This window comes from Carcharhinus amblyrhynchos, unplaced genomic scaffold (assembly GCF_965287045.1).
Source record: "Carcharhinus amblyrhynchos unplaced genomic scaffold, sCarAmb.v2.hapA chromosome_277, whole genome shotgun sequence".
Taxonomy (NCBI): Eukaryota; Metazoa; Chordata; class Chondrichthyes; order Carcharhiniformes; family Carcharhinidae; genus Carcharhinus; species Carcharhinus amblyrhynchos.
This window is the reverse complement of record NW_027650017.1, coordinates 275-13072: the sequence shown is the minus strand read 5'-3', so window position 1 is coordinate 13072 and position 12798 is coordinate 275. Positions and strand designations below refer to the sequence as shown.

The window sequence follows — 12798 nt, the reverse complement described above, 5'->3', positions numbered from 1 at the left end:
CCTTTGCTATTCTGCAGTTAACTTCTGTAATAACAGTCGCTGCTTGGGAGAGGGTGCTGCCAAGATAAATGAACTGGTCCACTGTCTGTAGTTTCTGCCCTTTCTTTGTGATTACCAACCAACTCAAGAACAGCTTCTTCCCTGCTGCTGTCAGACTTTTGAATGGACCTACCTCGCATTAAGTTGATCTTTCTCTACATCCTAGCTGTGGCTGTAACACTACATTCTGCACCCTGTCCTTTCCTTCCCCCCCCATGTACTCTATGAATGGTATGCTTTGTACAGTGCACAAGAAACAATACTTTTCACTGTATCCCAATGCATGTAACAATAATAAATCAAATCAAAAAAATTGACACAACCTTGGGACAAAACTATAAAAGAATCAGCTTTAATTTATGTAAATAAACTTAGAACAGTTCGAGAGTAACAAATTACAAAATATGTTAAAATTGGCAACATATGTTAGGGACGTGAGTGGTTGCATTTTCATGGACAATGTTACAAAAGTGAAGTTTATTTATTAGTCACAAGTAGACTTACATTAACACTGCAATGAAGTCACTGTGAAAATCCCCTAGTCACCCACACTCCAGCACCTGTTCGGTTAACACTGAGGGAGAATTTAGCATGGCCAATGCATTCTAACCAGCACGTCTTTCAGACTGTGGGAAGAAACCAGAGCACCTTGAGGCAATCCACACAGACACAGGGAGAATGTGCAGACTCCACACAGTGAACCTGGGTCCCTGGCGCTGTGAGGCAGCGTGCTAACCACTGTGCCGCCTCAAATCTTTCAGTTATAAGAGGTTAAGGGAATGGCCAGGAAATTGTGGATGGGGTGATTTTGAGCCCTTCAAGGAGTGGGATAGCCATGCCGGTTTGATGGGCACTTGGTGCGAGGCATCCAGACTGTGCAGCAGATCTGGATATGAGTAACATTGCCATGGTCAATGTTCCTTCCTCAGCCAACAGCCCCAGAATCAGATTGACCCGTCACCTGTCTCATTCGCTGAGTGAACAAGGTTGCTAATGGGCCACAAATGCATCTCCACAAGAAGTGATGGCAATCGTAGCATCCTCACTGCCCAGCCCCAAACAGCCCACCCTGGGGAGAAGGCCTGGCATCTTCCAGCAAGGGCACCGAGAAACATCGACAACTCTCTCTGCGTTCTCTAAAGGGTGGCTCGAGAATGGGGAGGTGAAGGAAGGGCCAACTTGCCTCTCAAGATCCTATTTACATTCATATTTCTTGTGAGCTGGTTCACTCCTGTTTGAACTGGGCCTGGAGGTTTGGAAAAGGGGCTGTTCACACCACTGTTGCCTCATTGATGGGTAAATCCAAGATCGGAATGGAGTTATTGGTCGATATTAGTGAATAAAGACATGTCAATGACCTCGAAGAACCTCGCAATACTTACTTAAACAGCATGAGGTAAGGGAAGCACAGAGGCCTTTGCTTTTCAATGTTAAAATTCTCGCACCCTATGCTGTCCAGCGATGTTGCAAAATCGGCCAGGCATCGTCAGCACGAACGCGGAACGGGCGAAAGGAGTAATAAATATTGCTTTGCTTTGTACACACAATGCACCCCCTGGGTGCTAGGCCTCCCACTGCCTGAGTTTGCGGTAGAGGTCGAAGGGGGAAGTTGCTGGTTTGGGTTGGGCTTGCACCTTTAGTGGCGGCAGGCCCTCCACAGAGAGGTAGGGGGTCTCGGTCAACAGCTCCAGGGGATTGTAGAATATCATCAGGTCAGGTGCTTCCGTCCCATCCGCTTGCTGCAAGGACAAAACCAAAACAGATTAACACTCCTCCCTCGCTCGAGGTCCTGCCTGCCCTTTAAACCAGCCTTACCTATCTTATATCCCATTATCATAACAAACTTAATATGACCCACCCTCACACTGCAATTTATTTTTAATTTCCCTTCTATCACTGATATTTTTACCTCTTTCTCCATTGCGTAAACTGAAACACTTAATAAAGCTGCTTTTTCCCTCACTTCTCTTATTCAGTAGATGTGCCCAGTGAGATTATGTTTCAGGTTTCTGCTAGATCTTCTTAGTGGAAACGCCTGGAACAAAGAGCAGTACAGCAGGGGAACAGGCCCTTCGGCCCACCAAGCCTGCGCTGACACATGGCCCCTTTCTAAGCTAAAGACCTTTGCCTCTGTGCGGTCCATATCCCTCTATTTCCTGCCTATTCATGTTATCTGTCAAATGCTTCTTAAACATTGCTTGTATCTGCTTCCACCAACTCCTCTGGCAGTGCATTCCCTCCTCCCGTGTAAAAAAAACTTTCCTCTCACATCTCCTTGAAATTTCCCCCCTTCTATCTCAAACCTACATCCCCGAACAATTGACAATAATTAGAGGAGAGGCGATGGTATTACGCTAGACTGTTGATCCAGAAACTCAGTTAATGTTCTGGGAGAACCAGGTTCGAATCCCGTCACAGCAGATGGTGGATTCCAAATTCAATAAAAAAAAATCTGGAATTAACAATCTACTGATGACTCATTGTCGGAATACCCTATCTGGTTCCTTCAGGGAAGGAAATCTGCCGTCCTTACCCGGTCTGGCCGACATGTGACTCCAGAGTCACAGCAATGTGGTTGACTCTCAACTGCCCTCCAAAGGGCAACTAGGGATGGGCAATAAATGCTGGCCCAGCCAGCGATACCCATGTTCCACGAATGAATAAAAAATTGACATTTCTACCCTGGGAAAAAGCTTCTGACTATCAATTCTGTCCATGCCGCTCATAATCTTGTAGACTTCTGTCAGGTCGCTCCTCAACCTCCATCGTTCCAGTGAGAACAAACCAAGTTTCTCCAACCTCTCCTCATAGCTAATACCCTCCAAACCGGTCAACATCCTGCTAAACCTTTTCTGTACCCTCTCCAAAGGTCCCACACCTTTTGGGGGTGGCATGGTGACCAGAACTGTGCGCAGTATGCCAAATGTGGCGTAAATTGATTGAATTTAAACCCTACCATCTTCCATTGTGGAATTTAAACCTGTGTTCCCAGGGCATTAGCCTCTGGATGACTAGTCCAGTGATGAGTAGTGTACTGGATTAGGCCTCTGCATTAGCCACTATGCCATGATCTCCTCTCACTGGTTTCAGGAGAAACCTTGGGCAGGTGAAAATAAAAGAGTGTGGAGATGAGGGAGGGTGAAGAGGCTATGAGAGGACAACCTCCATTACTTTGTACTCCATCTCCCTCCGGATAAACGCTGACATCCGTTTAATCTTTTGTTCCACTCCACTAGTTTATAGTGATTTATACTTGGACCAAGCCCAAATCACCATTCCTGCACAGTCCGCAGCTTCCCACTGGGGCAGAGTTTCCATTCCAGCCGCAACAGGGAAGCTGTTCCCAAAAAATGTCCAAATCTGTTCCAGAGAGATTCTGGTCCACATTGCTGTTGGAACCGCAGTGGCGACACAAGGGCAAAAAACTCTTAACGTGGCCTAGGGTCCAGAGTGCGCTGCCTGAGTGCGCGCTGGGAGGTGGGTTAGAACGCAGCTTCTGACAGAGAACTGGATTGTTAGCGGGAGAGGGAAGATTTGCAGGGCTGTGGTGGGAAAGGCAGGAAAGAGCGGGACAAGCTGAGCTGGTCCTGCAGAGTGGATGTGATGAGCCGACCGCCTGTGCTACGATTGCGTCTGTGTAGCCGCGCTGTGATTCTACAAAACTTCATAGAATGCAGCTGCTTGTTTTACTGCCAGGAACAGGCATCCCTCGGTGTATCTCAGAGCTTTATTAATAGAGCCAGAAGTGGGTTTATTAGGTAAAAAAATCATCAACATTTTCTATTCAGGATGTCGCAGTCCTCTCACTGAGTGTAACCCAATTCAAAAATCTACTGACACTGACTTTGTACCAGGTTCTAAACCTATCTATCCTCAGTTTCTAATTCCCTGAACTTTTACGCTGGCTGTGTAATTACTCTGTAATCCGGAGGGGACAATGCTTCCTTGCTCTGACCTCTCTTTCTGAGCCTTAAAGTGGTTGATCTCACACTTTCCCCAATTGTAAAATGGCCCATGGCAATGTTTGAAGGACGGCACTGAGGATGTCTCCACGGTGTCCCTGACCCAATATTCACCCAATAGCCCCAAAACAGAATCACACAATTGTTACATTACAGTAGGAGGCCATTTGGCCCATCCTGTCTGCACTGGCTCTCCACTCAGTGCCCATTCCACTCAGTATCCAACCACACCCCTCACCCAACACATGCTGTTTCTATTCAAATAATCTTCCAATTCACCCTCGAATGAACCTGCCTCCACTGCATGACCAGACAGCGCGTTCCAGACTCACTGGGTGGAAAATTTTTTCCTCACATTGCATCCGTTCCTTTTACGAATCACATTAAATCTCTCGTTCTGATTCCTCTTACGAGCGGGAACAGTTTCTCCCTCTCTACTCTGTCCAGCTCTTACATGACTTTGAGCATCTCTATCAAATCTCCTCTCTGCCTTCTTTACTCCAAGGAGAACAGTCCCGACATTGCCAATCTATCCTCCTCACTGAAGGTTCTTGTAAACCTCTCCTGTGCTCTCTCCAACGCGCTCATATCCTTCCAATAGTGTGGCACCCAGAACTGTTCACAATATTCCAGCTGAGGTCTAACTTGTACAAGTTCAGCATAAACCTCCTTGCTCTCTTACCTGATGCCCCTGTTGGTAAATCCTAGAACACTGTGTGCTTTATGAACTGCTCACGGCACCTGTCCTGCCACCTTCAATGCTCATATACGCCCAGATCCCTCTGCTCCTGCACTCCATTAAGAATTTTACCCCTTTGACTGTTGCCCCATGTTCTTCCTACCAACATGCAACACGTCACGCATCTCTGCGCTGAACTTAATTTGCCACCTAACTGCTCACTCCACCGACCGCTCTCTGCTCATTATCAGACTGCTGTTTGTGGAATCTTGTGCGTAAAACAGTTGCCAAGTTTCCTACAATACAACAGTGAATACATTGCAAAAAAAAATATAGATTGGGGGAACGGCAAATTGTGCGGAGGGTGTGGAGAGTCTGCAGAAGGATCTAGATAGGCTGGGCGAATGGGCCAGGAAATGGCAAATGGAATTTAATGTTGGCAAGTGTGAGGTGGTCCACTTTGGTAGGAATAATGGTAGGAAGGACTATTACTTACGTGGCGAAAAACTGCAGCAGGCGACGGTGCAGAGGGACCTCGGGGTCCTTGTGCACGAGTCGCAAAAACCCAGCTTGCAGGTGCAGCAGGTGGTCAGGAAGGCGAATGGGATGCTGGCCTTCATAGCGAGGGGGATTGAATATAAAAGTAGGGAGGTCTTGCTGCAGCTGTATAGGGCATTGGTGAGGCCGCAGCTGGAGTACTGTGTGCAGTTTTGGGCGCCGCACCTGCGCAAAGATATTTTGGCCTTGGAGGGAGTGCAGAGGAGGTTTACTAGGCTGATACCGGAGTTGAGGGGGTTGAGCTATGAGGAGAGGCTGAATAAACTAGGCTTGTACTCGTTGGAGTTTAGAAGAATGAGGGGAGATCTCATTGAGACGTATAAGATGATGAATGGGATGGATAGGATAGAGGTGGAGAGACTCTTCCCGCTCAAAAAAGACAGTAGGACTAGGGGGCACAGCCTCAAGATAAAGGGGGGGCAGTTTAGAACGGAGTTGAGGAGGAACTTCTTCACTCAAAGGGTGGTGAATCTCTGGAATTCTCTGCCCGTTGAAGTGGTGGAGGCTGCCTCGCTAAATATTTTTAAGACGCGGGTTGATGGGTTTTTGCTAAGAGAGGGGATTAAGGGATATGGGGAGAGGGCGGGAAGATGGAACTGAGCCACGACAGATCAGCCATGATCTTATTGAATGGCGGGGCAGGCTCGAAGGGCTAGATGGCCTACTCCTGCTCCTATTTCTTATGTTCTTATATGTTATGTTGCCTGGGAGTGTGGCAGAGGCAGATGGAATCGAAGCCTCACAAAGAGAATGGATGATCATCTGACACTATAGTTAAGAAAGCCCACTAATGCCTCTACTTTCTCAGAAGACAAAAGAAATTTGACGCGTTAGTTACGACTCTCACCAACTTTTACAGATGCACCATAGAAAGCATTCTTTCTTGTTGTATCACAGTTTGGTATGGGCTCCTGCTCTGCCCAAGACCCCAAGAAACTACAAAAGCTCATGAATGTAGCCCAATCCGTCCCACAAACTCAGCCACCCATCCACTTACTCTGTCTACACTTCCCGCTGCCTCAGGAAAAGCAGCCGGCATAATCAAGGACCCCCACGCACCCCGGACATTCTCTCTTCCACCTTCTTCCGTGGGCAAAAAGATACAAAAGTCTGAGGTCACGTACCGACCGACTCAAGAACAGCTTCTTCCCTGCTGCTGTCAGACTTTTGAATGGACCTACCTCGCATTAAGTTGATCTTTCTCTACATCTGAGCTGTGACTGTAACACTACATTCCGCACCACCTCCTTTCCTTCTCTATGAATGGTATGCTTTGTATAGTGTGCAAGAAACAATACTTTTCACTGTATCCCAGTACATGTGACAATAATAAATCAAATCCTTGGTCCCTATATACTCTATGAACGGTGTGCGTTGTTTTTGTGGAGGGCCAGCATGAGGGAGGGGGTGTGCTGAACGGCCACCTTCTGTGCTGCAACCATTTTTACGATTCTATAAAGCACTCTGGGATGTCCTGATATTGGGAATATTTGCTCTTTTTTCCAGCTGAGAGGCTAACTCTGAGCAAGCGAGCTGCTGCAGTATTATGAGGGTCTGGCAGAGATAGGGTTAATGTGGGACCGAGTACAGTGCAGTACGGCTCACTCAGTGATGTATAACAGGGCACATGACCCACAGTGAGTGTTGGACAGAGCCGTGTGCACAAGTGGGGAGTCAGATCCTAGCTGGAACCCTTTACTGGATATAAGTACAGGGTTGTTAAGAGTTAATACACACACACAGTTAAAGCTACGGGACGTCATTAAGACAGGCCGAACAGTACTCAGCACCCTATGACAGTTACCTTCTTATTCACAGCCTTTGGCCTCACCAGCATCATTTTCTCTTGTACGGCCACACTCAGCACCTCATCCACAGGCACCTCCAGGCTCACCAGTCCTTTGTAACGTTGCAGATCCTTTGGCACATTCAGGCCTGCAACAGAACTCACGAGTCACAGGCTGTTTTGTGTTGAGCCTCCACCCACCACCGCCCCACCCTTTGGTTACCCCTGCTCTCGAATACAGCAACTCCGCCACCCCTCACCCTCCACAATCTCAGCAGCTCCTAACTTGCACCAATGTCATCTGTCACCTCTTTGAAGGGTCACTGAGTCCAAAGTATTATCTCAGCTCTCTCTCTCTCCGCAGACATTGCAGGAATATTTCCAATATCTTCAGTTTTTAATTAAGAGTTTAACTGCTGTCGGATGAAGAAAGTCTTCATAAAATCCTAACAGTGCAGAAGGGGGCCATTTGGCCCATCAAGTCTGCACCGAAACTCCAGCAGAGCAGGTTACTCAGGCTCTGTCCCTGTAACCCTGCACATTTACCCAACTCATCCACCTAACCTACACATCTTCGAACGCCAAGCGGCAATTTAGCATGGCCAATACACCTAACTGGTATATCTTTGGAAACTAAGGGGCAATTTAGCATGGCCAATTCACCTAACCTACAGATCTTTGGACACTTCGGGACAATTTAGCACGGCCAATTCACCTAACATGCACATCTTTGCAGGAAACCAGAGCACCTGGAGGAAACCTATGCAGAACAGGGAGTATGTGCAAACTCCACACAGACAGTGACCCAAGGCCGGAATCGAACCCGGGGCTCTGGCGCTGTAAAGAAGATTGCTAAGTTCTGGTTCCAGGCCAGCAGAAAAGTCGGGAATGAAACATTTGGCTCTCTCGTGATCTCTTCTTACCCCCCCACATCTCACGTTCTGAATTGCGATGGATTCTCCACATACACACGCATTCCTGTAAGAAAGGGCTCATTTGACCATTGCCCCCTCCACCAATGCCACGCTCTAATTCCTCCTCCCATTCGGGAGTAGCTGTTTTCTACATCTCCAGACCTCTACAATAACCGGTTAGACCCTCGCGGGTGGAATGGTGGACAGGAAGGGGCAGGCAGCCATTCAGCCCCTGGGGTACGTTTGGCCATTCCCTCAGATAATGGCTGATCCGCATCTTACATGAAGTTTATTTTTCTCTCTCTCAGGAGGGTTGCACAACTTTGAAACTCTCTGCCTCAGCAGGCGAGGTCATTTGAAAGCAGAGGTCGACAGACTTTTGTTAGGCAAGGGTATCAAAGGTTATTGTGGATAGATGGGACTGTGAAATTCTAAATGCAAACAGCCACAATCTTGTCGGAGAGTGGAGCAACTCCAGGGGCCAAATCGAGGGGGCAGCAGTGGTTAGCACTGCTGCCTCACAGCGCCAGGGATCCAGGTTTGATTGCCTAGCTGGGTCACTGTCTGTGCGGAGTCTGTACATTCTCCCCATGTCTGTGTGGGTTTTCTCAATATTTAAGGCAGAGATAAATAGGTTCTTGGTTGGTAAGGGGATCAAAGGTTACGGGGAGAAGGGCAGGAGAATGGGTTTGAGAAACATATCAGCCATGGTGGGGCAGGTTTGATGGGCCGAGTGGCCTAATTCTGCTCCGATATCTTACGGCACCGCATGTCACCTCTGCCCTTTACCTTCTGCCACTTTCCCTTCCACGCACTGACGCGTCACTGATGACTTCCTCAGCTGCTGTGTGACAGCTTGCTTGGCATCGAAGCCCGTCTCCCTCAGCTGCTGCAGCTCCTGCCCCAGTGCCAGGGTGGTGTTATATTCAGGGTAGGCCAAGGGGCAGTCCCCAAGCTCCTCGGCACTCGCCTGCAGTGCTCCCCGCCCGGGATACCTGCTCGGCCGAGGGTATTTCACCTTCCGTGAGCTGCCGTGGGCCGGGCCTTTATCCTGCCAGTCGGTGGGGAAAAAGGAGGACGGCTTGGTCGGAGCCTGGACGTTCGAGTCGCTCCCTCCGGGTGCTGATTTGGGGGCTGGGTTCACAGGGCTGGCGGCCTCCTCCTCCCTGCTCTCCGGGTCGCCGGGGGTGACCTCTGCCTTGGCACAACCTTCTGACTCAGAGCCAGTGTCAAACCGCACCTGCAAACAAAAGCAAGCGTGGACAATCTTCCAACACCCAACTGCAAGATGCCCTCCAAGACACTCAGCACCCTGAACTGGAAATATATTCTGCCTTTCCTTCACTGTAGCTAAGTCAAATTCCCACGTGTAAACAACTGCTTGGAACAATGCTGTAATGGGCTCCGGCTAGTTAGCAGTGCTGTGGAATAAGTTTCGTCCTCCGTTATCCCCTCCCTCTCCCACCAAATCCTGCCCATGGCTGGTGTACGTGGAAAGCTTACCACTATCGGATAAATACTTGCAACACCGAGGGCAGTTTTCCCAAGGACAGATTAGTCATAATAAGTTGAGTGGAGCAGGTTTGAAGGGCTGAATAGACATGTCTTACTCTGTGCCTGTTTCTGTACTACAGTTGTTGTCACATTCACTTCACACGAAGGTCCCCAGTTCGATCCTGGGCAAGAATATTTCCATATGCTTTAGTGGGGCACAGTGGGTTAGCACTGCTACCTCATGGCGCCAGGGACCCAGGTTCGATTCGTGGCTGGGGTCACTGTCTGTGGGGAGTCTGCACGTTCCCCCCGTGTCAGCCTGGGTTTCCTCCCACAGTCCGGAAGGCGTGCTGGTTAGGGTGGATTGGCTGTACTAAATTCTCCCTCAGCGTTACCCGAACGGGTGCTGGAGTGTGGTGACTAGGGATTTTCACAGTAACTTCACTGCGGTGTTAATGTACACCTACTTGTGACAGTAATAAATATAGCTTAAAGTTAAAATTCTCTCTCAGTGTTACCCAAACAGGCTGCCAAAGGTAGCAGTAGAGGCGGGTAAAATTTTGCCTTTTAAAAAACATTTAGATAGTTCCATGCATATAGAGGGATATGGGCAAACTTGGTCAACTGGGACTAGCTTAGTAGTTTCAAAAAAAAGGGCGGCATGGACAAGTTGGGCCGAAGGGCCTGTTTCCATGCTGTAAACCTGTATGACTCTATGAAGATATTATCGTCTAAAGAGATATTTATTGGTGAATCTAACCAAGTAGGAAGTCTTTAAAGGGGAACATTCTGAAAGACAAAATTTAACTGTGTAAATGTAATCTTGCGTGTTTAAGTTTTCTTTCAGTGCCACATATTTTAATTTAATATTTAAAATTGTTGATAGAATGTGTGGACCTCACGGGTTCCCCTTACCTGCCGACGGCTGACTTTCCCTCGCACCACGTCGCCGTCCGGCCCTTCCCGCCTCTTCAGTATCCCCACCGATTTGCCGATCTTGTCCGGTGTCAGGGAAACATCCAGCTCTGAAAGGGACTCCATCCGATCTGGCCCCACGAGCAGGGGTGCCGGGACAGCCCGAATGGGTAGGCTGTCTTCGTCCAGGTAATTCTGAGGGGTGTACATCTTCGCTGGGAAGCCCAGGGTATCCGTCTTCATTTTCCACGGTGGTGAGGTCCAAACACCCGCTTACTCTGTTAAAAAAGAGTAGGTAGCTAAAACGCTCACTTACACAGACGTTTCTGCCTCAAAGCTTGCACAGAAATACAACAAAGATACTATTTACAGATGTGAAAGGTGAAAGTTTTCAGTCGGAGGGAATGAGTTGAACACTGAGGCTTCAGATGGGAAAACAGCCTCTTCCCGTAAGATAACCACCCACAAGAACGATCAAGCCCAAGACAGGAGGTGAGAGCCCTGTCTTGTCAGCTTGCATCGGGAATGTCTCACTTGTTGAGACTCTGAATTGGACTTGATTTGTTTGAATTGGACTCCAATAAAGAAAGAACTGGGTCACCCATCTTCTCCCCACCCTCACTAGCCACCATCTTATTCCTAACGCTACCATCTTGTCTCCACTGCTCCCACCCCCACCCCTGCCATCTTATTGTAGACATGATGTAGAGATGCTGGCGTCAGACTGAGGTAAGCACAGTAAGAAGTTTCACAACACCAGGTTAAAATCCAACAGGTTTATTTGGTAGCACGAGCCACGAGCTTTTGGAGCTCTGCCCCTTCATCAGGAATTTATGTTCACAAACAGGGCATATATAGACACAAACTTAATTTACAAGATAATGGTTGGAATGTGAGTCTTTACTGGTAATCAAGTCTTAAAGGCACAGGCAATGTGAGTGGAGAGAGGGTTAAGAACAGGTTAAAGAGGTGTGTACTGTCTCCAGCCAGGGCAGTTAGTGAGATTTTGCAAGTCCAGGCAAGTCGTGGTAATGACAGATAGTGTGGCATGAACCCAAGATCCTGGCTGAGGCTGTCCTCATGTGTGTGGAACTTGGCTATCAGTCTCTGCTCTGATGAAGGGGCAGCTTATGGCTTATGCTTCCACATAAACCGGTTAGATTTTAAGCTTGTGTTGTGAGACTTCTTACAGTGTAGAAGGAGGCCATTTGGCCCATTGAATCTGCACCAACCACAATCCCACACAGACTCTATCCTCGTAACCCTTCGCATTTACCCTAGCTGGACCTCTGACACTACGTTCAATACAGCAAAGCCAATCTACCTAACACACACATCTTTGGATTGTGGGAGGACACCGGAGCGCCCGGAGGAAACCCACACAGACATGGGGAGAACATGCAGACTCCGCACAGACAGTGACCCAAGCTGGGAATCGAACCCGGGTCCCTGGCGCTGTGAGGCAACAGTGCTAACGTCTGTGCCATCCCATCTTGTCCCCACCCCCCCCCCACCGCCCCCATCTTGTCCCCACCCCCCCCCCACCGCCCCCATCTTGTCCCCACCCCCCCCCCACCGCCCCCATCTTGTCCCCACCCCCCCGTACCGCCCCCATCTTGTCCCCACCCCTTACCGCCGCCCCCATCTTGTCCCCACCCCCCCCGTACCGCCCCCATCTTGTCCCCACCCCTTACCGCCGCCATCTTGTCCCCATTCCCCCACCGACGCCGCTTTGTCCCCGCCCCCCCGACTCACCTCACGCACTCCGATGCGGGGTCGAATCCCTCACCCCCGGCCGAGGAAAGCTGCAGCCGAGCCGGGACACAACCAACATCCCATTCGCCCGTCGAATCCAGTCACATTAATCATTTAATTATCGGTTGACTGGAAACGTCCCGCCCGCGGGACATGCCAAGCGGCGGCAGCAGGTTCAAACCGTCACCCCGGGGACAGGGGGAGGGGCCAGGTGACTGACAGGTACGAGGACCAATGGGAGAGCGCGCCTGGAGCTGATTGACAGAAGGGGAGCAGACCAAACAGAGCGCGGCCCAGTCACTGAGTGACAGGACGGGGGCGGTATGAGGATGAGGCAACGGCCAATCAGAGCGCGGCGCAGTGAGTGATTGGCAGTCCTGTGGGCGGGGTAGAGAGAAAGGCAGCATCCAGTCAGAGCGCGGTCCTATCAGTGATTGACGGATGTGGGGGCGGGGTTAGGATGAGGCAGAGACCAATCAGAGCGCGACACAGTGATGGACAGGTGTGGGGGCGGGGCAAAGAAAGGGGTGGCAGGGCGGGTGTAACCGGCAGGTGATGGACAGGGGAAAGGGGCGGTGACTAGAGCCCGTGATTCCAATCGGAGTGCAGTACAAACGTGATTGACAGGTGTGTGGGCGGGGTGCAGATGCAGCGGCAGCCAATCAGCGCGGAGTTCATAGCAAGTGTTTGACAGGG

General features: G+C 49.6%; 1 protein-coding gene across 2 annotated transcripts; it reads right to left on the bottom strand.

Moving 5' to 3' along the window:
- Positions 1-375: 375 nt before the first annotated feature.
- On the bottom strand, positions 376-12519 carry ppp1r35 (protein phosphatase 1, regulatory subunit 35). 2 transcript variants are annotated; one of them, XM_080183402.1, is made up of 5 exons: positions 12137-12519; positions 10348-10625; positions 8728-9178; positions 7043-7173; positions 376-1778 (listed from the first exon to the last, which is right to left on the bottom strand). In XM_080183402.1, exons 2-5 carry the CDS (start codon positions 10588-10590, stop codon positions 1602-1604), a joined length of 1002 nt encoding a protein of 333 aa, XP_080039528.1. In that variant the 5' UTR covers positions 10591-10625; positions 12137-12519; the 3' UTR covers positions 376-1601. The 2 variants fall into 2 exon arrangements, with proteins under 2 accessions (XP_080039528.1, XP_080039527.1); XM_080183401.1 differs by having other exon boundaries at positions 12103-12518.
- Between the last annotated feature and the right edge of the window lie 279 nt (positions 12520-12798).

Bases quoted from the DNA above. Each gene is read 5' to 3' on its own strand.
- ppp1r35 (XM_080183402.1), bottom strand. From the start codon at position 10,590: ATGAAGACGGATACCCTGGGCTTCCCAGCGAAGATGTACACCCCTCAG. The intron at 7,174-8,727 runs GTAAAGGGCAGA...GTTCTGTTGCAG, and splicing joins GGAAGGGAAAGTGGCAGAAG to GCCTGAATGTGCCAAAGGAT. The intron at 1,779-7,042 runs GTAACTGTCATA...TTGTCCTTGCAG, and splicing joins CAAAGGCTGTGAATAAGAAG to CAAGCGGATGGGACGGAAGC.